Genomic DNA, 27,512 nt, shown 5'->3' with positions numbered 1-27,512 from the left:
TGCATAAAGGGATAACTTAACATTACATGTTTAAAGGTCTTAGTAAAAAATGTTTCTTTTAATGTCATTGATAAAACACAACCAAGAAAAGAAAAAGTTATTTGTTAGTAGAAAAAATACTTAATGATGTTCCCCACGACTTTATAATTCACTTTGTAAAAGCACCGAAATAATGATTGTCGGGCACGAATTTTTCTTGGCTTTATTTTTTTTATAAAATAACAGACACAGGTGACAAGTGGGACCTTGTAGCTCAGATCAGTATTAACTTATGCCTTTAATTATTTTTTTTTCGGATTGCGCATTCACGAGTTGCTCGAGTTGAATGCTACTCGAGAGCTCGCCGTATTTCGAGCTGTGACTGCAGTCTTATCGGTGCTTCCTGCAGTCCCGGTTTCAACTCCTACCTCAGCCGGCTGGACTCGGTTAGCAAACCGTCGAACCGCTTTCTCGCATCCAGCCGCCTTGGCGATGCCGTGTCTGAACTCCTTATGTTTGAACACGTAGATAAAAGGATTCATGCACGAGTTGCAAATGGCAAGGATGACGGAGAAGTGGTAATACCAGGAGGCGAAGTCGACGTTGGCACCGAGGTTGAAAGCTAAGAAGATGAACTGGTTTGGCGCCCAGCAGATCATGAAGGTGACTACGACGACGAGAAGCATTCGCTGAACGTCTTGTGCGATCTTGAGTTGCCAAGCTTCGTTTCGTTTGAGACCGTTACCATCGTTACCTACATAAAACAATTGCAGTGTGGTATTATTTTTATTAGGCTTGTTAGATGATGACGATGGAGCAATTATGATGATGATGATCATGGTGATCACATGGTGATGATTATGATGACTTTGATTGCGATGATGACTTTGATGATGACGACGACGATGATGATAATGTTGTTATTGTTGATGATGATGATGATGATTATATTAATGTTGATGACAGTGACTTTGATGAGGAAAATGATGATCACTTTGATGATGCTGTTGATGATGATGACGACGATGATGTTCATGATGCTGATGATCATCATCGCGGAGATCACGATGATAATGATGATGGTGGTAGTGTTGGTAATACTTGTGATGGTGATGAATATGACGAAGATTATTACTATCTATAGCGATGATGTTTATTGTTATGTTATGACGTTAATGTCGACTATATAGGTCCTACTGTATTTTTGTTTATTATGCATACATCTTGCTGCTACTAATGATGGTGATGATAATGATGATGATGCTCATGATAATGATGATAATTGTATATTTAAAAAATCGTTATAAAAATGGTGATGAAGCTCATCATAATGATGGTGACGATCATAGGCGGCGGAGGCGGGGGGTTTGGGGACAGGGGGACCTATCTCCCCCTAAATTTTTTGATAACTTTTTTTTTTTTTGCTTTTCAATTTTGTTTCCTGCGTCCCCCCGTAAATTCACGTGGACCCCCCCTAAAATGCTTGTGGCCCCCCATAAAATTTAGATTGATTACCTTTCTTTTGGTCAATTTTTTTACATGTGACCATCCAAAAATTTCTGATGGACCCCCTCCAAATTTTTTGGCTTCCGCCGCCAATGGTGACGATGAATATCTATAAACAGTCATATGATTATTTTTACCTTGAAACATATTTCCGTCCAGGGTTTTAGCTTGCTGTCTCAGCGATCGTATCATCTTTGCGTGGCAAAGTAGATTCAGTGTGATGGGAATGAAGTAGATCAATAAGAAAATATATACCCCTATCACCTGTGATGAGAGAGAGAGAGGGGGGAGGGGGGGGAATGGGGAGAGAGAAAGAGAGTGGAGAATTTGATGGATAGTAATGACAATAATAATAACACTATACTACTACTACTACTACTACTACTACTACTACTACTACTACTACTACTACTACTACTATTACTGCTTCTATTACTACTTCTACTACAACTACGACTACTGCTATAATAATAAAATAATGATAATGATGATAATAATGACAATAATAAGCCGCTTATTGTAGAACTTTTAATACATCGGAAAGACGTCTTTAAACATTTTACAGATGTATCATTTTACAACCAAACATAGATTCAGGATTATGTAAGTGGATAGTCTTTTACCAACCAAAAAAAATAATCATGAAACAATAGCTTATGTGAAATGTTTTAGATGGGTTATGAATTGGAATTTTGTGTAATAAAATCCACAGCATAGACATTGATAATAGCAACAGTGACTACTCTCCTCAAATAAAAAAATCAATCATTGGTGAATTCTCTGAATTAGTTAACATTTTCTGAAATTCGTTTGTGTCCTTATTTTTATCTTAAATTTCAGCCTAAGATTACTGGATCTTTAAATTCATACCGTTTTTAAAGATCGACATGAATTTTTTAAATCTCACAAAGTTGTGGATATTTGCCTTTAAGGTGCATTTGTTAATCCACGATGGAAACGGGAGTGATTTTCGTATTTGTATTCTTAGTATGAATACTGTTGATTGGAAATCAAAATGTAAATTGGATTTACATCCTTTAATCATATCTAATGAATAAACGAAAAAAAAATTAACAGAAACTCGAATACTGATCTATCGAGGCAATATATTGAAACTGAACGCCGTCAATTTCAATAGTTTGCTTTTTAAAAATGAATGAAATAAGGATGATGAATGAGATTATTATCAGAACTTTGAATAACGTGATAATCATCACCATCATCAGCATCACAGAGTTTCCCAGAAAAAAAACAGAAACCGAGAATTATAGAAGTGTTATCATAAATCAATGAAAAATATGATTTGACACACCATTTTAAAGCTAACACACTAAGAAATAAAGGTTCAAAATTGAACCCCGAAAGGTTGATGCAAAATCAGCACCCTATGGGTTCAAAAATGGAACCCTTGATTTGGGGTTCAAAAATTGATCCCTGCAGTTAGGGTTCATTTTTGCACCCTGCGGGTTCAAAACTGCACCCCGAGGGGTTCAATTTAAAATTTAGGGGTGCAGTTTTGAACCCGCAGGGTGCAAAAATGAACCAAAATCGCAAGGTTCAATTTTTGAACCCCAAATCAGGGGTTCAATTTTTGAACCCATAGGGTGCTTATTTTGCATCAACCTTTCGGGGTTCAATTTGAACCTTTATTTCTTAGTGTGTAGAGTATCCCCGTTCTGCTGGTGTTACTAATGAATGACTAAAAATAATTTGAAGAAAAGCTACCAAACAGTTGTTGGGTGGTTAAATCTGAATTTCAAGAAGATAATGATTGTGATGAAAGTTCATTATCTGCTCTATAATATACATCAACGTCGCGTCCAAGCTATTTCGATATGGGACAAGACAATCTGGGGCCCGTATTACAAAGCTTAGTATTCATCATAGAAGAATGTATTAAAGGTTGATTTGCATTGACTACAATTTACAATCATTCGTCAATATCAAGCAATTAATCGCTAAAGTTTGTGTTACGGGATCCAGGACTGAAGACCGAATATGCATTCGTGACGTGTGACGTCATTTTTTCTACCCATTGATATAATAGGTCATTGTTGAGTTGAACAACCCAGAACTCTCATATTTTCCGTTTTTCTTCCCATTTCTTGTTCCTTAAAAAAATAATTTTTAGGAAAGGTTTCGATCCCTCTACTAACTCCCTGTGGTGCCTCTGTAAAATAATAGCCCAAAGGAAATAACCAGGGACTAACAACACTCTGGGGCCGTTTCATAAAGTTGTTTGTAAGTTAAGAGCGACTTTATGCATGACTGGTGAACCTTTCTTACACACTAAACCATCGCTAATTCAATATACCGTTTACCACAAGAAAGGATCACCAGTCGTTCTCAAAGTCGCACTTAGAACTTAAGAACAGCTTTACGAAACACCCACCGGGTTGTTTTTAAACTTGCATTTATAAAAATACATATTTTGATTATAGGAACGTGTTTTCACTGATTGCCTAAACCAGGGACTTCTTAATTGTATAGCTGATAATCAACACACGGAGTTGGTGAAGTCCGTCAGCCAACCTAGTATTTCCTTTCATAAGGAAACTATAGAATTTAACCATTGATTATTAAAACAGAACCGAACTTTGTGTCCCTTGGTTATTTTCTATGCTTGAGTTATTATTATCAAAACCAGAATATAGGAGAATGGGGCAGACAAAATAATTTATATATGTCACAAATTTAATGCAATCTCTAACCTTTTTAAGATAATCAGTTGGGTAGGGCACGAAATGGCATGCCCCATCCTGGAAATCGTAGACGTAGAAGAAAAACGAGTTAGATATCGCCCCCACCAACCAGCATCCGATCATGATGACGATGGAATACTTGAAGGAGAAAGTTGTCTTGTACTTGATGGGGTGAACGATGGCGAAGTAGCGCTCGAGAGTGATTGAGACAAGACTGTACACGGAGGCAAACACAGTGACCCACATAAGGTATTTAGAGACATAGAATCGGCACATGAGCTCCCCGGCAAAACCCTCGGGGATGGGTGGCGTGAACGGGAAAAGATGGAATGGTATCACCCAAAATGACGTCATAAAATCGGTCACGGCGAGATGGACGATGAATTGGCTCGTGCGCGTACGCAACGACGGGACGCGCAAGAGGACGAAGCAGACGAGCGCGTTGCCGCTCATCCCAATGATGGCGATAAGACCGTATATGGAACGTACTAAAGAGCTGTTTTCAATGCGACTCACAGACCAACCTTCGACGTCATTGAAAGAACTTTCTCCGTCCGGTGACGATGTCGAAGTCATGGCATTAATCTCGTTCTCAAGATCGGACTCCATTCTCTCAACATTTGCGTTTTTCACTTTCAATTAAGCAGATGAGTTTCGCTATAATGTCCTAACATTATACGTTTCGCAGATGTAATTTGGTCTCTGTACTTCCGTTAGAAGTTTTGCAATTATCGTGTGTGCACTTGACGTGAAATATGATTAATTTCATTTGGCATGTCAACAAGTAAGAAACAGAATCATCGCTTGAGTATTTAAAGACAAAATGTTTGTGCCCATCAACTTCAATTAGAGGCGGAAGATAAGGAGTTAGGTAGAAGAAAGGAGAGAGAAAGTCAAAAATATAAACCATTGATAACCCTACAAAAATCGTTAAACATTCATATTGTCAGGTTATATGCGATTTCGAGACACGTAAATGCGATGATAGACGTAGAACATAATACTATTAGAGTGAGACATATTACCAGGATGAGTTACATCCAAACTGAAGACTCAATCGTCAGCATTTAACCACCGAATCAACGTCTATCAATTCTATTTTCTACTTGTTGATGATAAAAGGAGCAGATAATGTACTTGAACAATGATGCAATGCTTATGTAAGGAAATTTTCTTCACCTATAGGCTTTCGTGTAAGCAATCAAATGAGTACATGCGAATGGCCGAACAAGAAAAATCACGCAAATTTCGCTTTGAAAAGGCTTTGTGGACTTGGATATTAGTAGTCCGTTTTATTTTCATGACAACGTCTGGCCTTGACACTGTGTATATCTCTTTGCGACTGAATTCAAGCTATATGCAGTCAAACGATGTCTTTGATTCCGAAGACAGTACCTTAGGTAATTGAGATATGGATCTAAGTTGCGTTCACTTCGTGGTTATTAGCGCTATCCGGAACTGACCTGCATGCAGAAATAAGATAAAAAAAAGACAGGAAAAGAAAATATTAGGAGCGTGTTTATACATTCAGACGATATAATAGTTTCCAAAACACAATTGTTTATAAATGTTATTATAGCTTATTTGCTGCTTGCTGAACACAATGAAGATGCATACAATGCTAAATCTTGCAGTAGTTGTTTAACAGTTTCAACAATGCTTAATCTATTGAGAATAAATATAAAAAATTAAACTTTGTTGTTTATCATCTTAAACACGTGTTTAAACTTTTAAACAGCTACACTGCAAAAAACTCCGGTGTTGATTTAACACCAGCCCGGAATCTATCTGTCCACACCAGATAAGTATTGTAATAACACTAGTTTGGAATCAAACCGATGCTGTTTTAATACTAATTGGTGTTGTATAAACACCTTTAAGGTGTTAGACCAAAACCAAACTGGTGTTGATCAACACTTCTCTGGTGTGGACAGATATAGATTCCGGGCTGGTGTTAAATCAACACCGGAGTTTTTGCAGTGTACTGTGAGGTTCATAAGTAAACAGCCATTTATTACTTTTTCAAACAGCATATCTACAGTGTATAATGTCTTCTGAGTCAGACTGATCTTCGGGATCATTCTATACGAACCAATACATACACGGAATCATAAAATAATAATAATAATAATATAATATAATATTCCGCATTTATATAGCGCTTAATACATCGGAAGCGCTTCACAGACATAATTATTATTACCCCGGTCATCAGATCCTTGCATGCCCGCATACAATGTATGCACCTTCTCCACTCCCTGGGGAGAATTCCAACAAGAGTTCCAAGACTCCATTGCTAGGCATACTACACAGGCTTTCACATCCTACCAGGTACCCATTTAACACCTGGGTGGTGAGTGGCAAAGTGTGGATTAACGCCTTGCCAAAGGACGCTAGGCCATGGGGGGATTCGAACACACGACCCTCTGATTACAAGGCGAGAGTCAGAACCGATCACTTTTGGTATTCTACTTTGGAAAAGACACATCAAACATTAAGACACATTAAACTTCTTTCTTTTTTTTTTTTTGGGGGGGGTGACATGTATCAAAGGCCAAAATCCATCAAACATTGAAAAGTATTCGTCCCGGGTGTTCACCGTGCTTTATCAGAAATTGTTTAACATCTAAGTTAGATCGTCATTTTTTTACGTTTGGAAACGAAACGACTTTTTTTTTAAAGAACTCACCCCTCAATTAATGGTAATTAGGAGAGGGGAGGCTTAACTAACTTCAGACATGGCATTATCTCAAGAGAAATAGCAAGAGGCTTTATAAACTTAGGACAAATTCTACCAATTAATGATGCGTTTTAATTCCATCTTATATGCAGAACTAAAGAGCACAAAATCAACGGAAAAGGTTTAGATAAAACTGCCGTACCGTAGCAAAAGGAAGCAAGTTACAAAAGTATAATTTGTTGTAAAATCAATGAGCAATGCGTGTTCGTTATTTACATAGGCGTCAATGCAATTTAATAGCATATTTTTTTTCAAAATCTTTCTATAGAACGATCATTTCTTCCCCAAATGTTGCCTGAACGTGCAACATTCAAAGGGTGTGTCAGTTGCTTGCTATTGCCAAAGTTGGGCAGAAAATTTGGGCGCTATAACTTAAGATAACTATTTTGAATTGGAACAAAAAGTGATTACTTCATTCATTAAAAATTTAACACTATGTTTCTAATGTAATTTATAATGGGAAGTGATGAGTAATTAAAATAAATCAAGGTCGATCTAATAACAGCAAATGTCTTATAGAATAATTATAATTTGAGTGAGTATAGGAAGAGATTTTACTCAGTGAAACCAAATTATGAGAAATTTCTACCCGAACACTGCCATTACCACATTCCTTTCTACTTAGGAATTGTTGAAAACATGTTCCAGAAATGATAATGGATGGGGAGGGGGTAACAAGTTACTATGCCTATAATGAAAATATTACCTTCACAAAAATGATACACCCAATTCCCCCTTTCATTTCGTTTTTTTTTTTAGTTCCCAATTCATTTTCTTCACAATGCCGAAATGCATATGAAGCGTCTAATTATTCTATACCGAACTTCACGCAGGAAAGCACGCTCCCCATCAAAATGCACGGACCAACCATCGTTACAGAAAATGATCCCTTTGATAAGATAATGATCAATATGTATATTATCGTGTCTATATGTTCGGCAGGTGCAGGTATTTTTGATACTTCTGTCGCTTTTTATGTCATTTCTGAAGTAGGCCTACATACAAATTGTTTTTCCATTACAATCGATCGATTTATTTTTAATCATCGCAACTTTGAGGGAACATTAAATATCATGAATATGAGATATCATGTGACACCACTGTCATCTCGAATCTTTGCTGAAAATTCAATCTCTCCCAATTATTTGTTTAACTCATTCGGTAGAGCGAGGGTTTTTTACAAGCCTCAACACGTTCCTCGGAGAGTATTTTACGCTTTCGGTCCTCTGCTTGCAAGCATGTGAACATGCTTTCTTAGCAGGTTAAACAAAATTATGAAATCATGATTTGTAAAGCTTGACGAGTTTTTAGCACCCCATGCCAAAGCAAAGACATAGTAACAACAACAATAATAAAGTAATAATGATGATGATGATTATTATAATAATAATAGTATTAATAATAATGATAATAATAATAACAATAAGGAAATTAATACACAAAACAAGAACTAGAATAAGGATGGCATAAGCTCTCATCACAAAAGAGAGATAAGTTTACGCACAAGTCCTACCTCTTACTAAAAGGTAAAGCTCGATTTTTTACCCCCTGAACCAATCCGATTCAAACCATTCAAAACTCAGGGCATCCTTTAAACAATTCCATAACAGCAAAAAAAAATAATAAAAGAGCATGCGTATTGTTTTACGATTTATTGATTTTACCAAACACTATAAAACATAATTATGCCCATATGCCAAAACTGACATCACCGAAAGAAAAAAAAATGAAAGAACGTATACCTTCAGAATCCCTATAGACTTATGTTACATTTACTGTTGCCATGGTAATAACAAATTGCACCCTACAAAAAGTAAACCACGTTTATTAGATTAATTACATCCATTAGAAATAATGATGCACCTTTTCACAGAGTATAGCACTCATCCTAATAAAATGATATTTTCATTATCTGCAATTTGTGTAAACATGGGGAAATATTTTTTTAACCAGCTATATAACCTCATTTGCGCATGGTCTGGCATAAGAATGGTGGAGGAACTTTCCGATTTTACACTCGACTACTTCACAGCCCTATACGTTTACTGCGATTTTACTGCAATGACATTCCTTAATGTCAACAATTCTTAATAGAAAGGAATTGAACTTTTGATTGAAAAACACCCTACAGTTCACACGGGAATAGAGAATATGTATTCAAAATCACATTTACTCCCGATAACGTGCATAAAGCTGAATTCATGTTGTATAACTCTAAATGTCATCGATTGTTAACGTCTATCATTGATTTTGCTTCCCCAAACTGTTATGCTCCACACCCTGAATTATCCGCATCTTACTGTAAAAATGATTACATTAGTCTGTCAATAACCGATAGATTTAATCTGTAGCTCTCTGACTATAGGGAAGCCTAAAAAACACGTTTGTTTGCCGTAACAGACGAAGAAATTTGTTTTAGAGATTCGATATGAAAGAACTTCTGAATCTATTTTCATTTTGAGACAGAGGGTTATTTAGGCACAAAATTAGTGTTATTTGCTGTCAACGATATCCTATACAGTACGATCTGCCATTTTAAACTTCAAATTTATTTATTCATTAGAAGATATTTAATCAGGTACAAAAGATCAGTATAGAACTGTTTTTCATCAATGACCTGATGAAAACATAAAGAACAACATAAATCATCAAATCATGCATGAAAATAAAGTCAAAATCTAAATCAAAGATAACAATACTTAGTAACATAATAAACAAATATTGTTACTTAAATGATAATATGAATCAAACTAAAATATTTTAAATTATCAAAAGGGAACAGTAACTAATTTTAAAACTACTAATTGTATAATTTATTCACTGATTTAGGCCTGTTACCAAGAAAATTATTTAGGGTCGGTCTAAATATATTACTAGTGTGGCAAATTTGATAAAAAAAGTTGGCAAGTTTTACGACAGTCGGTCGAGTAACGGAAAATTTGTATTTTTTAGGCCTGATATGCAACAGAATATAGAGATGGTTTGCTCAACAAACAAAAGCAGAGAGAAAAGTAAGAGCTTTAGCTCTATATGGCTCTACACTCAAGGCTGTTTACACGCTGAGTTCCGGGGGGGGGGGGAGAAAACGCTAATGTGCGAAAAGCAGAAAGAGAGCGAAGCTACCGAGCTTATCACAAAGGCAGTTGTATTTTCTCCTTTATTTGAAGATTGAAAAGGTAGGCATCGGCGCATTTTGGTGAAGATTTGCATTGCAAATTAGGTCTACTTTTTTTGGGGGGGGGGGGGGGGTGGGCGCTGTGATTATGTTCGAAAATAAATCTTCACTTATTTCCATAACACATCGCATTAGCAGAATGAGTATAAGACCTTCGATGCGTTTTATGATTTCACAGCGATATATCACATCTGATATTGATCTGAAATGTTGAAGCAAATATGAAAAATATTATTCGGGATTCGCCCCTAATGCATTCTATTCATGAATCTATTCATTGGAAAATGCGTGGGTATACGATTTCAGTTGGAAGTTGGATGATGTGATCGTTGCTATCTGATTGTGCCTGCCCAGAGGCGATGTTGTAGGATGAGAAGACAGGGGTCGACAAGATGAATAGGAAGGAAAGTGAAAAGAAAGAGAGAAATTAGGTCGTTTTTAAGCCATCGTGAGCACCCCCCATATCAAAGTACCCTTGGCCGCCCTATACTGTGTAGAAAGGGGGGGGGGGTATCAATACCGTATATCATCATGATAATGGAACATTTTACTTCTTCTGTTTAACCTCACTTCGCACGTGTTCGGGTATATGCTCAGGATATATTTTATTTGTATTATTTGTAATGGGAGTCGGCTCAGAAATAAAAGCCTGAAACTCATTATCAACTGACATAAAATTCTGCACCCGAGGCGAAGATTGCGGTTTTTAATATGAATCTTCTTTCTCTGAACACGCATCATATACAATGAACATTTCTTTTTTAATTAGATTTTGAAATCAATTTTTTTTAAAAGGTATGTATTCTGTAATAATGGCCTATAGGAAAGTAATATATATAGTGGAGCACTCAAATTCTAACAAAATCAACACAATGATATATACTTTACTCGTAAAAAAATTGCTGATTTCCGGATAGTGTGACCAATGTAAATTGCCATCAGTACCAAAAACGATTGCTGCTAATATCTATATTTATTTATATTTTGGAAGGGATTTGCGCCGGACAATATTATTTATCAACACATTTAAGATAAGTTTATTTTTATTTCGTTGGAAGATAAATAAAAATTCTGCCTCGGGCAGTACAATGGAAGTGATTATCATCTTCGTCATTGTTAAAATTAATATATATACATGTATATCAATTTATTTGCTGTTTAAAATTTGTGATTATTTAGTCAGATTCACTTTTAATAATGATCATACTGCAGGTCATTTCATATACTCGTCATCATAATTATTCCCCTTACCTCCCGACATGGGCAGATTTAAGAATTATGTCAATAAAATATTAAATTGAATGGATTAAAGCTAACAAAAAATTATCCCTTAATATCCTGAAGACAAACTTGATGTTATCTAGTATACTTTGCAAAATCTACCTGGAGACATCCTTTTGGACGACACTCCTCTAAATAGGGTCTCTTCAACCAAATTCTTAGGGGTCATGATTGACGATAAATTGAAATGGAACATTCATATTCAAAATGAGTTGAAATGAAAATAAACCAAACTGAACTGAAACTGAACTGAAATTAGTTTGATGTAAGAACTCTCTGCTACTTTTTTACGATGCGTTGTAACATCAGACCCAAAAGATGAAATAAAAAAATATCATGTAAAAAATAATTAAATGAAAATCAATGATTTCTAATAAAAAATAAAAAAAAGGTCAAATATAATATAAAAAAGGTTAATATAATATACCAGTGCACCAATAGATATCAACTGTGTAAAAGATAATAGTTATCTAATGTCACATTTAAGCCGTTTTGCTGTAGATTGATTGATATTTTCCTCCAGCTTTTCGCGATATTGATAAAGAATTATTAGACTGATCATTAAAAAAACACGGGACTATTGATTGAAACTATATAAACGCGCCTATATATTGTAAATAACCTTTGTCCAAAAAAAAACGATGCGAAATTATGTGTTGCTTGAACAATACAGAGAGCTCGTATTAGTGAAAATAAAGATACACCAGGACAAGGACTGCTGTCATTATTTTTGCTAGAAGATTTTCAGATAAGTTAGACTAAGAATGTTACAGTCAGAAATACATTCAACTTCATCTTCAACGTTGAAAACTGCATGCATATCAGTCTCCTTATATCGACTTGGATATTTTTTTCATAATTTTTGGTAATGTCTTGTAAATCTGTAATTAGTCGACTGGCATCGCCTGAGACCGCTTTAATAGCTAAATGACTAAACAAGAAGGTCATGCAAGACAATTCAGGCTTAAGGCTAATGTCGTGTCGTTTCAGAAATATGACTTCCTTGCATCATGTTTAATTTTGCGTATTATCATGATTGTGCGAATGAGGTTTAGCTGATTTATATACTTCTTATGCTTGAGTGTGCAGCTATCCACTGATCGAGAAAGACGCACCAATCCCGATACTAGTATAACAATTTTAAATGCTTGGTCTCATAAATGTGCAGTCTTCTACACAGTGCGCATCAAAAAAAATAACAATTGGGAAAAAATCCTGTAATATTTTGTAATATCCTGAATGTTTTAACATTGGTACAGATCCATTTAAGCAAATGACGATATAACTATCGGAAATATTTCTGCTTGAGTGAGCACTACTCAGTTTTGAAGTTAGTGAACAATGATTTGAGTAGAACTCTGAAATAGTTTTGCGAATAAAAGTAGACCTTAATCATGAAGAACACCTGGAATTTAGCTAGTAAAGTGGATTTGAAGATATCTTTTACCTTTTTAAAAAAAAACTTGTTTCCTTGCCCAAACACTTCCAAGAGTGAATTGCGCCCCACCCCACTCCCCCACACACCGAGGCCATCGTGGCTATATTTGCTTTATACTGAGCTGTGATTTACATGAAATGGCTGAGGCTTGATTTTCATTTGTTAATCATTGTCAAACTTGGGAAAGATGTGGAGAAACAAGTATTAATGAGAAATTAATTATAAACCCACTTTAAATGATAAAAAATTAGTGAAAAAAATGGTGGAGATGTCTGATATAAATTTTTGTTCAGGTTCAGTTATGTACTCATATCTAGCTGGCACAAAAAGGGTGAAGGTTGTGCTTACTAAGTGTAGAAATTTTAAATTTGGTGGCAAAATTATTACAAAATGCTTGACTGTATCCGTTATATTTCAAATGGCCAAAAGTGCAAGGGAAATGTAAGAGAAATGTTTTGCAGGGTAAGTTTGATTTCGCCCTTTCTCCTTGACACAGCGTGAAAAACAGCATTTCTACGCAAACAGAGGAGAGCTGAACAAAAAATGGAAAGTGCTCACTCAAGTGTAGCATTCTGTCAAAACTTTTACTTTCATCGGATAGATGAGACCCAAACCCAAGATATATGTGAAAAATACCCATATTTTGCGATTTTTTTTTAATTCCCAAGGCAGTGTGTAAATTTTCTTTTTGGTACGCACTGTAGAGGTCTTTCCCGCCAAATATCCAACCGAGAATAAAATCAGTATAAAACATCTCAAGGTGAAAAGAAAACACGACACACCAACAACTCGATCAAAAGTAGTCAGAATATCAAGACAGTGCTATAAGTGCTTACAGAAAAGATCAACCAAAATCCATTTTCTATTTGATATTAAAGCCGTGATTTGTTATCAGACATTGAAATGAGATATAAAATATGTATCAGTATTACCTGAATTCCTTTTCAACGCCTCGATGAAATAAAAGCTCGGGGAAGAGGATATCGACTTCGTTTGTCATTTCTTATATATTTTGCGAAGAGGTAAACTTAGTCACACTTGCGTACATGCGATGTTATTTAAAAACAATAATGAGGAGATTAACTTTGTAGATAGCATTAGTTTCCTAGGGTATAAAGAATTATCTTTTGCAAAATTATAATTTACATTTAAATGTCAATTTATTTCTTCTTTTAAATAACATCTAATCTTTGAAAAATGAGCTGCATCGAAGGAATTAAGAAGAGGTTGCCGTACTACGAGGGATCGTATAATAAAGGTCGAGTCAACCCTTTAGACAAGTTTGTTTTTAAACAAGTGCACACCGAGTTACCAATAATGCACATAGCATTTCCATTATTTGAAAGCAGGAAAAAAGAGCATTGTAGATTAAATACATTGCTCAAGGGCATAGGTGCCGCGGCTGGGGATCGAACTCTGAACTTTCCATGTATACTCAGGCGCCTTAGACCACTCGGCCACGACACCTCCAAAATTGTTGATTTGAATCGATAGAGTAAAATCAAAGAAGCATAAAGGCCCCCTCACACCTAACCGAATTGCCTGAAATATGCCTTGTGATGGCTGGCGAAAGGCATATTTTTAATCGTCTTCAATGGCAATTGATAGTGAACCATAATATTTACTCTTCGTGTTAAGGTTCGTACAACTTCTGAACTAACAGCTGCGATTAGTCAAATTCGCGCGAAAATTTGTTTAAACTTCCCTGACGAATAGAAAAATAGTTGGTTATCTGTTTGAATTCGTATCTCTTATTTAGTACGCGCATTGTCTTTCATCGCGCTTTTGCCAAAGTCGACCGTTCTCAAAGAACCCTTGACAAAGCAACACGATGACACAAACGTACAAGAACGCCCGATCTATTCCCTCATCTTCGTTTCTAATCGCACGCCATATCAAACCATTGCTCACTGTTCGTTCGTCTTATTGGGTTATATCAACCCTTCGGTCGCCATCGGATGCAATTTAGTCAAAGAGGTGAACCAAAAATCGATATCCTTTGCATGTCATAATATTTATCCTTCGCTTACAGTTCGTCGATAAAATTTGACAATAGTTACTGATCGCATGCATGATTTGACTAAATTTTTATTTGAATTCGCGTGCATTTCGTGTATTTTTACCATTCGTCATACTTCGTCCGCCTACATTCCGTCAGGTGTGCATATGAGGGGGCTTTAACGCTGCAAATTTCATCAAAATCGGGTGTAAAATAAGAAAGTTATGACATTTCTAAGTTTCACTTATTTTCATAAAACAGTTATATGCACAACTTAATGATATGGAAATTAGAGAGTCGATGATGCCCATCACACACTGTATCATTTATTTTATTTTTTTTTTTTTTATTTGACAGTAAGAACCAACTTGACTTCATCATAAACTGTTCATAAACTGTTAAATAATGGTAATTCTACATGTTCAGGGAGGAATGAAATTTTGTTTAACATGACTATGAGAAGAAAATTAGATCTTTTATATTTCATATGATAAAATACGAAAGAAATAGTGAGTAGGTGACATCATTAGTCTGCTCATTTGCATACCGACCAAGATGTGCATAAAAATGTTTTGTGAAATAAAGCGAAAATTTAGAATGTCACAACTTTCTTATCTTACATCTGATTTTCTTGAAATTTTCAGTGTAGTGCTTGTTTGATTTTCTTCCTTTTATTCAAATATTTTTTTTCCGGGTGAACTTGTCCTTTTGATCAGTCTATTTTTTTTGTAATTTCATCAATCAGCTCGATTGACCTTCAAATTTTGTTTTTGTTTGTGAGGGAAAGTTATTATATATATTATAATAATTACATTTTTCTCGTCCATTTAAGGATGTGACCAATTTAGGTTATGAATATCGATCATAAAGGATCGATGTAGACTGTAGGCGCCAAGTACATTTCTGTTTGCTTGTTTCTGTTTGTGGTAACTCCCGTATGAACTCGGCAAAACATCTTTTTACTGGTGAACGCCAAGCTGGTATATAACCTATCACCTAGGAAACATTTTACGTCTAGGTTAATTAGTCATAGTGGCTGACGTAATAGAGGACAGATATCACTCTTGGGCCTTTTTATCAAAGTGGAGACAATGGCAGAGTTGGGATTCGAACTCACAACCTTGCGATTATGAGTCCAATGCTCTAACCACTGGACCACACGACCCTTGTGGAGGGGAGGGGTATAAGATGGCCTAAATGTGACGACTTTTTCTATAGAATGGCAGTGATGAAATTGAGATTCCATGACATTTGCTCCGCTCTAAATTCCACACACTGATTGAATTACCCACTTCAAACCTGGGTTTAACACTATACCCTAAACCTAACCCTAAACCCAAACCTAACCATAAACCCAACCCTAACCTGATATCTTAGACGATATCAAACCCGGAGCAATTGTCGCCAGAGCAAATGTCGTATAACCAAAATGGTATAACGTGGCTCACATTTTACATTTCAATCTCCTTCCTTTTTTTTCCTTTTCCGTTTCTCTCTCATGGGGAGTGGTAGCACCCTAGCTGCCCCCATACAGTATCACCTCCCCTGGCATGCTGTAATCTAATCGATATGATTCTCACAGATTCGGGATTGTGTTGATAAAAAGATTTTTTTTTTCAAATGTCCTCGGTCCTAAAATAGTTGATGCCAAATTAATCATTTTCTTTTTTTCTACGGTTTTAATCTTTATTACTAAGAAATAATTGTCGAGTAGAAAATAATAGGCCTATACAGATGTCCTATTAATTCTATTATAAGAATACAGAGCCTCTGGTGCTGCAACATATCTTTATATTGCTTGACTTCATACTTTCAATATTCATTAAAAAAAATGAGCGAAAGAATGTCAGGCCACTCTTGCTAAAAAGCAATCACTAATTAAAATGATTTGTTTCCACTTCCACTTGTTTCTTGCATAGTGAAGCGAAAGTGCTTTTTAAAATCATTTCACATGACCTTAAAACCTTAAAGGTATTCGAGTTTGACTTAAAATTAGTTTATTTTACACTCCCATGTCTCTATAGCTCACGCACCAACCAAATTTTATATATCTGATATAATCTGTCGTGGATATGTAGAAAACTTTGTAGAAGGGGTCTAGAATAAGAGAAAGCAGATGGTTGGATGGACGTAAAGGTGGCGATGGTGATGACAATGATGATAATGATGGAATGGTGATGGTGATAGTGATGATGATGCTAATGATGATGACGGTATTGATGATGGTGGTGATGATGATGCAATGATGATGATGTTGATACTGATAATAGTGATGATAATAATACTGATGATGATGGTGGTGATGGTGGTGGTGGTTATGGTGATGGTAATGATAATGATGGCGTTGGAGTTGCTGTTGATGATGTAAATTGCATTGGTGCTGATGATGATGTCAATTGAACCAATTATAACAGGAGTACCAAAAAACAATAGCAATGATGACGAAGAAGACATTTTTGTTATAGTTGGACCTTGCTTATTGTGGTGGTGGTGGTGATGGCGGTGGTTATGATGGTGATGATGACGATGGTGATGATGTTGATTGCGGTGGCGGTGGTGGTGATGATGATGATAGTGGTGGTGCTGACTATCATTATGATGATGAAGATTTCTCCCCTTATATCTGACATTATTTATTGATTTCTTTCTTGATAAGTGTTACATTATAGACAATATACCGAGCCCTTTGTTCAGCTAAGAATGCATTATGTCTGTCTGTGACAATCTTGGTATCATAGATTTATATATTTTATCTTAATTTATATACTTTATACCTTATTGTTCGTATGTGGTTTATTCGAAAATGATTTGGAGGGAAACTTATTTAGGTCGTACCGTTTTCAACAGGGGTAATGTTTAGAATTGCATTGAGATGATTTATTAGTCTAATCCATGTAACTAAAATCTAATCATCAATTTGACAATTTCTGTTTCTGTTTATGGTGACTCCCGTAGGAACTCGGCAGGACAGCACTTTCGCTGGTAAACGCCAAGCTGGTATATAACCATACCTAGGAAACATTTCCCGCCAGGTTAATCAGTCGTAACGGCTGACCCTTTGACGACAGATATTACTCTCGAGCCCTTTTTTTAAATCAAAGTGAAGGCAATAGCAGATTGGGATTTCGTACTCACAACCTTGCGATTATAAGTTCAATGCTCCAACCACTGGACCACACAATTTCAATTTATTTTGAAAATAATTGCAAAAGAAAACTAGAAAGATAGTCAAGCGTCATTTTTATTTTGCTTCTCGCCCTTCCATGCCGGTGAATATTTCTTTGATTTGCATATGAATTGGAAGCCGTGCATATGGCAACCAAATTCATGTATAGCCCCACCTCACAAGTGACACCCTTATTCCAGTCAGAATAGTGTCTGTCACGATGTGGTTTAACAATTAGATTAAAGTTAGATTAAAAGAAATATATGTCAGTGACAATCTGAGACCCGTTTCATATAGCCTTGTTATTGAAATAAATGAACAGTTTCTATAACAATTTAACTCTCAGCCAATAAAATTGAAACATTTCAGTAGATTTACTCGTTGATTACAAATTTGATATTATAACAAGTTTCGTGAAACGGGCTCCTGGTCTCTATTCAGGGGGAAAAAGAGTAAGCGTTGTTCGTTTGCGCTCAGCATGCTCAATTAGCTCATTATCTAAACTCTAATTCAATGATCTACCATCTACATGTACGCCTCTACGACACCATGGTGGAAGCAACGAGTGAACGACAAGGTGCGGAAACATAGCCATAATAAATTCACACAAAACACACGTTCCTCCTTCTGCTCTCAGATGATAAAATCAACATTTCTCCATTTCCCTGTTATCTATCCAAAGCGAATGTGTATATAATGTGGAGATGTTAATTGTTTATTCCATCACGTTCTGCCGCACGTTTACTGTTTTCAGTTGGTCGCAATGATCATGTTGATTAGGGAACTCCCTTTTTCCCAACGTGTCATGTTCAAACTTTGTCTGTACATTTATAAATTGGTTAACAGTACTGGTCATTCATATTATATCTTGTACACACAATTGCTCATTAGACACCTGCTCGTAATATACGTTCCCTTAATGATACCACCAAACTTTTTATTCCGAGAACAAACCTCTCCACATCAGAAAAAACGTTTTAGTATCGCTGGATCTATAGACTTTGGAATACACTCCCCTCTTCCATCCGAACAACACCGACCATATCATCTTTCAAACGACAACTCAAGTCATATCTTTTTCCAAATATCTAGATTTCTATTTCTAATTATTTAATATGTATTTGTCTTGATGATTTTTTATATCACTGTTTGGTTTGACTTGGCTAACCCATCTGGGGCCTGGTGGCCTCAAGTGCTATACTAGAGCTTTTGTGAATGATGTGCTGAACGGGCTTGTCCCTTATACTGTTGGTGAACGAAGTAGCAAGCAAGATGCCATCAGGCCTCATTTGTCGCAGTTGAGAACACCAATAGTTGATGCAATTTAATGTAAATACTTCTATAATTTTTGTTACTGAACATTTATATCTATATTTTATTTCTGACAATTATTGTAAGGGCTGTGATACTTTTTGTGTATAGCGCATATAAATAACCGTTACTATTATTATTATTTAATTAGGAGCTAAATTTTGTGTTGATTAGTTGTCTTCTTGAAATAGATCTAGAGAGTAGACCAAGTCTCTACTATTAATGAAATCTATTTTGTACAAATCTGCATTTACTAAGTCTAGATCTATAAAACTATGTACTGTGTTACATCGTGATTTACATCTAGTAGGTTATTTGAATTTACAGGGTGCTTTTACCCTATTTTCATTAATTACTGTGATATATTGTAATTGTTCCAACTTTGAATTGTCGGACATCTTGTTTGATCATTGCTCAAGGATTACATAGTTCTGTGTTCCAATCATTACCAATTTGAAATGACGTTCATTTATTATGGTGCACTCTCTTTTCCTGTGCACCACATTGAGAGTTATTCATAACAACATGTATCTACTTACAGCATGCTTAGAGTGACAACAATACAGGGCAAGTCTTCCACACAAGTCTTAACATAGTTATCAATAATGGTTAAATACCCATCTTCTATTTGCAGTAAGACGGTATAGAACAAATGCATGATTATGTACTGGATATTCCCAATGGGTGCATATATCTTGTGGAAATGTCCTGAAAAAAAACTTTTGATTTTAGATGTACTCTTTGAAAATTGGCTCTGTCCCACGTGCTTGATGCAACGGCTACCCTTTTGGAATAATGTAGATGAAATAAAAAGAAATGTTGACATCAAAATAAAATGCAGTGAGATGTTGGTAAATGCATGTATTAAAGGTGAGTCGAATAGCAATTTCAAAGCCAGTTCGTATTTCCTTTCTGCGCATGATCAAAAGATTCTACGCATGATCAGAAGAAGGTCATTTGTACTAAAGTGACATGGTGCTTTAAAATCTAATGAGATAAGCACCAACTTTGATGTCCTGATTATTCATATATTCTTTTGAATTGTTATTTTCATTTACATCCACAAAAAACAACAATGCTTCCACGAACGACTGGTATTTTAAGTACATTGTGCAACATGCTAAGATATGCATTCAAAGTAGGAATGCAACAAATACCATTATCAAGTGTTCATTGGTGTACTATTCTAGTCACCTGGTCTATTCAATTTCTTCATCCTGCTATGTAAGGCAAGCTTAATTAATATCTTGCTTGGAAATCTGCCTATCATAATGAAAGAAATGAAAGGTCATGTGACCAAAATTGCCCATGATGTAACTACAAACTGGTCTATTGTAGGCATCACACGTGCTCATCTCAACGTAAGGAGTCTTGTAAATAAGGTTGCTGATGTACAAAATTTGCTTAGTAATAATCTATATGATATATTCAGTTCGTCTGAAACATGGTTGACAGAAGAATGCACTGATAGGGTGTATTCAGGCGGCTGAGAAGGATCTCTAATAATTGCAATTCTCGATTTTCCGTGACATCAATAAAACTTTTTAGTGACATATTTGTGACAAAAAAGACAATACCTTTCCACGCATATATTACTTGTCTATAATCATTACTTAACAGGATTTTTTTCGGGTGTCTACTTTAAAGAATATAAGTTTGAGAGAAGGGATAGGGGTACCCATGGAAGAGGAGTAGGTGTTATATTATCTGGAAATACTTCCTAGAAGAAAAGATCTTGAACTTGTAACATTAGAAATATTGCGGCTCGAATTGGCGCGGCTAATATAGCATCTCACTGTTCGTTGGTATATAGGAAACCTGATACTCACTTAGAATTCTGTGGGAGTAAAGAACAAAATCTCGATAAAGTATTGAAAACTTATACTGTAACGTGTAAACTGATAATAATCTGTCAAAAAAGTATTTAAAAATTCTATTTATGCCCGAGCAGATGACGCAGATTACATGTATAACTCAACCCACGAAGAGTTACGCCTAACAGTCAATCACTTATTGATTTAATTTGTATTTCTGACTCACTTAGTGAAAGTGTCATTAAATCAGGAGAACAAATAACAGGTTTGAGTGATCACTATGTTATATTCACTGTCATCAAAGGTAAATATCAATCTCTATCTCCAAAGATAAGCAAATTTCGCTCGTTCAAACATTTTGATTTTGACACATTTAAAGAACAACATGAAATGAGCAACATTGCGTTGAAAGAATTTATTAATCTGGTCAAGATGTAATATTATGAAGATGTTTCATAAATACTCTGTTGGAAAATTTGTGATGGACATGCCCCATTCATAACAGTGCGTCTTAGGCAAAGAGGTGTACCATGGATTAATGATGACTACCTGAATCTAGCACGAGAAAGGGATGATTACTGTCGAAAACAATTTAAAAAAAAAACTAATATCTTGGTGGCAAAAATGTCAGCATTTTTTAAATAGAGCAAACAAATTGAATAAGCCTTTGAAAAAGAAATATACTATCAGAATGGATTTCAGAACTGTGGTAATATTTAGAGGAATTGGAGAGTTCTTTCAAAACTTATACCAACGAAAAATAAGGAAGAATATAATGATATCAAACTTGGAAATGAACAGATACACCTACCATACAAAATAGCCAATGTTTTAAACAAAGCCATTAATGGCGTAGGACTGACATTGCAGACTCCTTCGGATAATACATCATTAACTTATTTTGATGCATTAAGTAGTTTAAAAACATTATCTTTACCCGAATGTGAATTCAAATTCAGTGAAATAAAAAGATCGCGTTTTCAAGGCATTGTCAAACATTGATTATTCAAAGGCTGTTGGAGTAGATGGCACACATCCCAAGCTTCTTAATCTGGCTGCTCTTTTTTCAGTAGAACCATTGGTATATTTATACAAATGACATTGTGTACTATTCCAAGAGATTTAAAGACGGCAAGAATTACTCCAATACATAAAGAAGGATCATACGATGTTGATAATTTTAGACTGATATCTGTTCTACCTGCCTTGTCTAAAATATTAGAAAAAGCAATTCACGATCAACTTTATGAATACTTGAATACACAAAAAATGCTTGATCGAATTCCCAGTCAGGCTTTAGGCTCTGTTCTGTCATGATGTATTATCTAAGGAGGTTAAAAAATCTGCAAAGTCACGGGGATTTCAATGTTGTTATCTGTAATTGGCTCAACCTTAACGGAATGAATTTATGTCCAAAAAGGATAAAAGTCATGGCTTTGGGTCATAGGAAAAGATTGAAAAATTATGCTTGAATGATGAAATATAGAAATGAACCCATAACAAATGTAAATATGATTAAATACTTGGGTGTAACACTTTGACTCTGGTATGACGTGGGGAGAACATGACTGTATCTTATATCATTGTTAAAATATCTTGGACGATAGGTTGCATAAAGAGAATCAAACAATTCCTTCCGCCTAGGATTCTTAGGAATTTATATTTTGCCATGATTTTACCTTACATTGATTACTGTTGTACATCTTGGGGAAGCTGTGCAAAAACCAACATAAATAAGATACAAAAACTGCAGAATTAGTATGCCGGAATAATTTTCAATAAGGACTATCATACTCCCCAACATGAATTGTCTATACACTAAAATGGTAATCAGTGGAGGAACGTATTAAATATCAATATTGTGTTCTTGCTTTTCGAAATACACAACGATTTAGCCCCAGCCTATTTGCGACCACTTATCTGCAAACGTAATGTAACTTACAAAACACGATATTTTGAACAATTTCCCCTGCAGGGTGCCTTTGGAAAGCAGTTTTACATAACTGAACAGGTCTAACTTAAAGTATAAAATAAAGACAATAAATTAATAAATAAATTTATTAATTAATCAAAGAAATAAATAAAAGTATACAGATTTTCATTGGGAGTGATGGTCTGTCGCATCAGTCATCATGATATATTCTTGTCCACTTTATACCTATAAGTAAGTCATAATTTGGCACAGTATCAACAAATTAAGCTGACTTGTTCAGGTGTTTGTTTCAATATCATGCAGTATAAAATTACCCGCTCCCTTCCCTATAATAAAGGACAAGTCCACTCCAGCATAACACTGAAAATTTCATCGAAATCGGATGAAAAATAAGAAAGTAATGACATTTTAAATTTTGCTTAATTTCACAAAACAGTTATATGCACATCCTGGTCTGTATGCAAATGAGGAGACTGATGACGTCATCCACTCACTATTTCTTTTGTACTTCATTATGTGAAATATGAAATATTCTACTTTTCTCCTCATTGCCACGTGAGACAACAACTAATTCCTCCCTGAACATGTGGAATTAGCATTGTTGAATACTATATGGTACAGTCAAGTTGGTGTTTATTGTCAAATTTGTAAAAAATGAAATATTGTATAATTCAAACAATAAAAACAAAAAAAATAGTGAGTGAGGGACATCATCGACTATATCATTTGCATGTCACTCAGTTGTGCATATCACTGTTTTGTGAAAAATAATCGAAACTTTAAAATGTCATATCTTTCTTATTTTACATCCGATTTTAATGAAATTTTCAGTGTTGTGCTAGTTTGATTTTTATCTATTTATTCAAATCAGCATTTTTCTTGGGTGGACTTGACCTTTAATATCTGCATTGCAATCCAAATTTCAACGAGTAAGATGGCATCTAAATATATGAAAGATTTTCACACAACTTCATTACTTTAGTTTGAATAATAAATGAAGATTAAGGTATCATACACTAATTATTAACAGGGTATGTACTTTTTGTCTCACCTGCATAGCAGAGTGAGACTATAGGCGCCGCTTTTCCGACGGCGACGGCGGCAGCGGCGGCGGCGTCAACATCAAATCTTAACCTGAGGTTAAGTTTTTGAAATGACATCATAACTTAGAAAGTATATGGACCTAGTTCATGAAACTTAGCCATAAGGTTAATCAAGTATTACTGAACATCCTATTAGAGTTTCATGTCACATGACCAAGGTCAAAGGTCATTTAGGGTCAATGAACTTAGACTATGTTGGAGGAATCAACATCGAAATCTTAACCTGAGGTTAAGTTTTTGAAATGTCATCATAACTTAGAAAATATATGGACCTAGTTCATGAAACTTGGACATAAGGTTAATCAAGTATCACTGAACATCCTGCATGAGTTTCACGTCACATGACCAAGGTCAAAGGTCATTTAGGGTCAATGAACTTTGGCCGAATTGGGGATATCTGTTGAATTCCCATCATAACTTTGAAAGTTTATGGATCTGATTCATGAAACTTGGACATAATAGTAACCAAGCATCACTGAACATTTTGTGCAAGTTTCAGGTCTCATGATTAAGGTCAAAGGTCATTTAGGGTCAATGAACTTTGGCCGAATTGTGGGTATCTGTTGAATTACCATCATAACTTTGAAAGTTTATGGATCTGATTCATGAAACTTGTACATAAGAGTAATCAAGTATCACTGAACATCCTGTGCGAGTTTCAGGTCACATGATCAAGGTCAAAGGTCATGTAAGGTCAATGAACTTTGGCCATGTTGGGTTTTTTTGTTGAATAACCATCATATCTCTGTAAGTTTATTGGTCTAGTTCATAAAAAGTGGACATAAGAGTAACCATGTATCACTAAACATCTTGTGCGAGTTAGAGTAGTTTTCAAAGTCAGCACTGCTGCTATATTGAACTGCGTGATGCAGGTGAGACGGCCAGAGGCATTCCACTTGTCTTTTTAGGGAGATGGGAAGAAAACTTACATAATCTTATCTTATACTTTCATAATCAATATTATGAACAGCACAAATCAATTCAACAGCGGATGAACCATTATCCAAATAAGCCTAATAGTATATAGGAGGTTAATAAAGAAACCAAAGAAAGATTGCGACTTGGGAATATTATAGTTCATCGTCCTCAAATTAATTACTCTGTCTTTCCCCCAAAAGAAAAAAAAACTATAACAACAAAAAATCCATATGCCTAAAGCCATTGTAAGATTGAAATTTTATTTGTTATAATGGCGAGTGCCTTTCTACTTGAATATTGCGATAGTATCTTGTCTAAAAAAAAACACACACAAAAAACAGTCTATGTAATCATATCTCTATCCTGAAATGTATTGGCGTTAGGGTTAATGACATGGAGCCTCACAAAATCTTAATCTGTGCAGGTTCATAGAATTGTGCTCTATGGAGATCGTTGGTGATGATGATGCTGCTGCTGCTGCTGCTGATGGTGATGATGATAATGGTGATGATGATGATGATTATGATGATGATGACGATGATGATGATGATAGTGTTGGTGATGATGGTGGTGATGACGACGACAACGAATGTGATGATGATGATGAAGAAGATGTTGTGATAGGATTTATGATGATGAGGATAATGATGAAAATGATGATGATGATAATAATGATGATGATGATGGTGGTGGTGGTGGTGGTGATGATGATGATGGTGGTGATGGTGGTGGTGGTGATGATGATGATGATGGTGGTGATGGTAGTGATGATGATTATGATAATTGACGTATAGCACCATGGTGCCATATTTGTTTTTATAACATTCACTAGCGTAAATATAGAAAAATATGAATTTTAGTGAAGTTTGATAATCCAGAAAATATATTAGTGATCTCTTTCCGGTACCACATTGTCACATTTACGCCCACTCCATAGAATAAACACTGCTGCAAGGCTTGTTACTCTTTCAAACAAAATCTGAACAACTTTCACCTATTCTGAAATCACTTCATTGGCTTTCATGCGCCAAGGCATCATTTTCAAAGTTCTTCCTATGACATATAAAATAATAGCTAGCTCCTGAATATCTCTCTATAATAATCTCATCATTCTCCGCTCCTCTAGCTCACTCAGACCACTTCGTTCTTCATCAACCTTGCAGCTAACTTTAGGACCACGTACAAATACCAGTTTTGGTGATCGAGCCTTCACTGTTTTTGCTCCAATCCAGTGGAATGAATTACCATATTATAAACATAATGCCATCTTCCTTGATAAATTTAAGACCTTGCTAAAGACCCACCTTTTCATTGTCTAGATATCAGTTGTGGGTTGCTCTATATTAAAGAAGATGCACATCTTAGTAACGTTTCGTTTGTTTCTTTAAATTTTGATTTGAATTCATCAAGACAACTTTTTATTTTCCCCGGTAATTTAATTGATAGGCAACTAACTGACCGCTTAGAAGCGTCTGTATTAAGCGCCCTACAAATGTTATAATTATTATCATTCTTAATTAAACAATAATTTTTGAAAAGCAACACAAATGTAAAGCACGAGTTTACCATGTTTACCGTTTGTTGTTTCATTGTGATGTGAACCAATCAGATAACGCAAAGCAGAAACTTAATCCCAATTTATTTATATAGTAAGTAAGTAAGTAAGTAAGGAACACCCCGGGAACACCCTATTACTAGTTTCCGAAAAATCTAAGTAATTGACTTAGGATTTCCCAAAACCAGGATTCATTAAAAGTAGATGACATACCTCATTCACTTATGCTCTACTTCAATAAAAAAGAGACCAATTTAATCGCAAAGTTATATGACTAGAATGTCTGTATTCAGCACGAAATTGAAATAGGTCGCGCTAGAAGTATATTCAAAATAACATGATCTTTCGAGACAAAGGGAAAATAATTGAACTTTGATGAAATACATAGCCATGTGAAAAACATCAGTTAAAAGAAAAAAGAAAACGGTATAAGGAAAAAAACAACAGTTTGATCTCAAGATCACCTTGACGGAGTAGTAAGGATTCTGTAAAAACCAACATTAAGTTTTTGAATAGTTTTCTTCGTGTTTTTTTTAAAGATCGAGTTTAACAACATGACTGAAATAAAGACGGTTATGATAAAGTCCACCCTAGAAACCGACTTCAAATCGACCAATAAAATACCAATCGAAATAACTTTTTTTTCCTTTTTGTGCGTTGCTTGTTGATGTTTTTTTTCTTTATGCGCATTGCTTTTCGAATCATTTGTTTTTGGTGTTTTTTCACTGTTGCGGTCTGGGTTTTATGCGGGTGTGGGGTTTCCTGTCCTTCAGGTTTATATATTTTTTTTACTTACTCTAATTCATTATGTACAAGGTAGACGAGTTTCATGGTACAAATCAATTTGATGTAAAATTATTGATAATTATTATTAGCGATGTTTACTTATGTC

General features: G+C 35.3%; 1 protein-coding gene across 1 annotated transcript; it reads right to left on the bottom strand.

The window, feature by feature from the left end:
• Positions 1-200: 200 nt before the first annotated feature.
• LOC121409520 (allatostatin-A receptor-like) lies at positions 201-4,813 on the bottom strand. The gene is made up of 3 exons (XM_041601440.1): positions 4,197-4,813; positions 1,623-1,749; positions 201-733 (listed from the first exon to the last, which is right to left on the bottom strand). The coding sequence occupies exons 1-3, from the start codon at positions 4,794-4,796 to the stop codon at positions 306-308; spliced, it is 1,155 nt and encodes a 384-aa protein (XP_041457374.1). The 5' UTR covers positions 4,797-4,813; the 3' UTR covers positions 201-305.
• Between the last annotated feature and the right edge of the window lie 22,699 nt (positions 4,814-27,512).

The sequence above is a fragment of the Lytechinus variegatus genome, chromosome 2 (genome assembly GCF_018143015.1).
Source record: "Lytechinus variegatus isolate NC3 chromosome 2, Lvar_3.0, whole genome shotgun sequence".
Taxonomy (NCBI): domain Eukaryota; kingdom Metazoa; phylum Echinodermata; class Echinoidea; order Temnopleuroida; family Toxopneustidae; genus Lytechinus; species Lytechinus variegatus.
This window is presented reverse-complemented; position numbering and strand designations above follow the sequence as displayed.

Excerpts from the sequence above, each read along its gene's own strand:
- LOC121409520 (XM_041601440.1), bottom strand. The coding sequence starts at position 4,796 with ATGGAGTCCGATCTTGAGAACGAGATTAATGCCATGACTTCGACATCG. Across the intron at positions 1,750-4,196 it reads CAACTGATTATCTTAAAAAG|GTGATAGGGGTATATATTTT; the intron begins GTTAGAGATTGC and ends CTCTCATCACAG. Across the intron at positions 734-1,622 it reads GGACGGAAATATGTTTCAAG|GTAACGATGGTAACGGTCTC; the intron begins GTAAAAATAATC and ends TGTTTTATGTAG.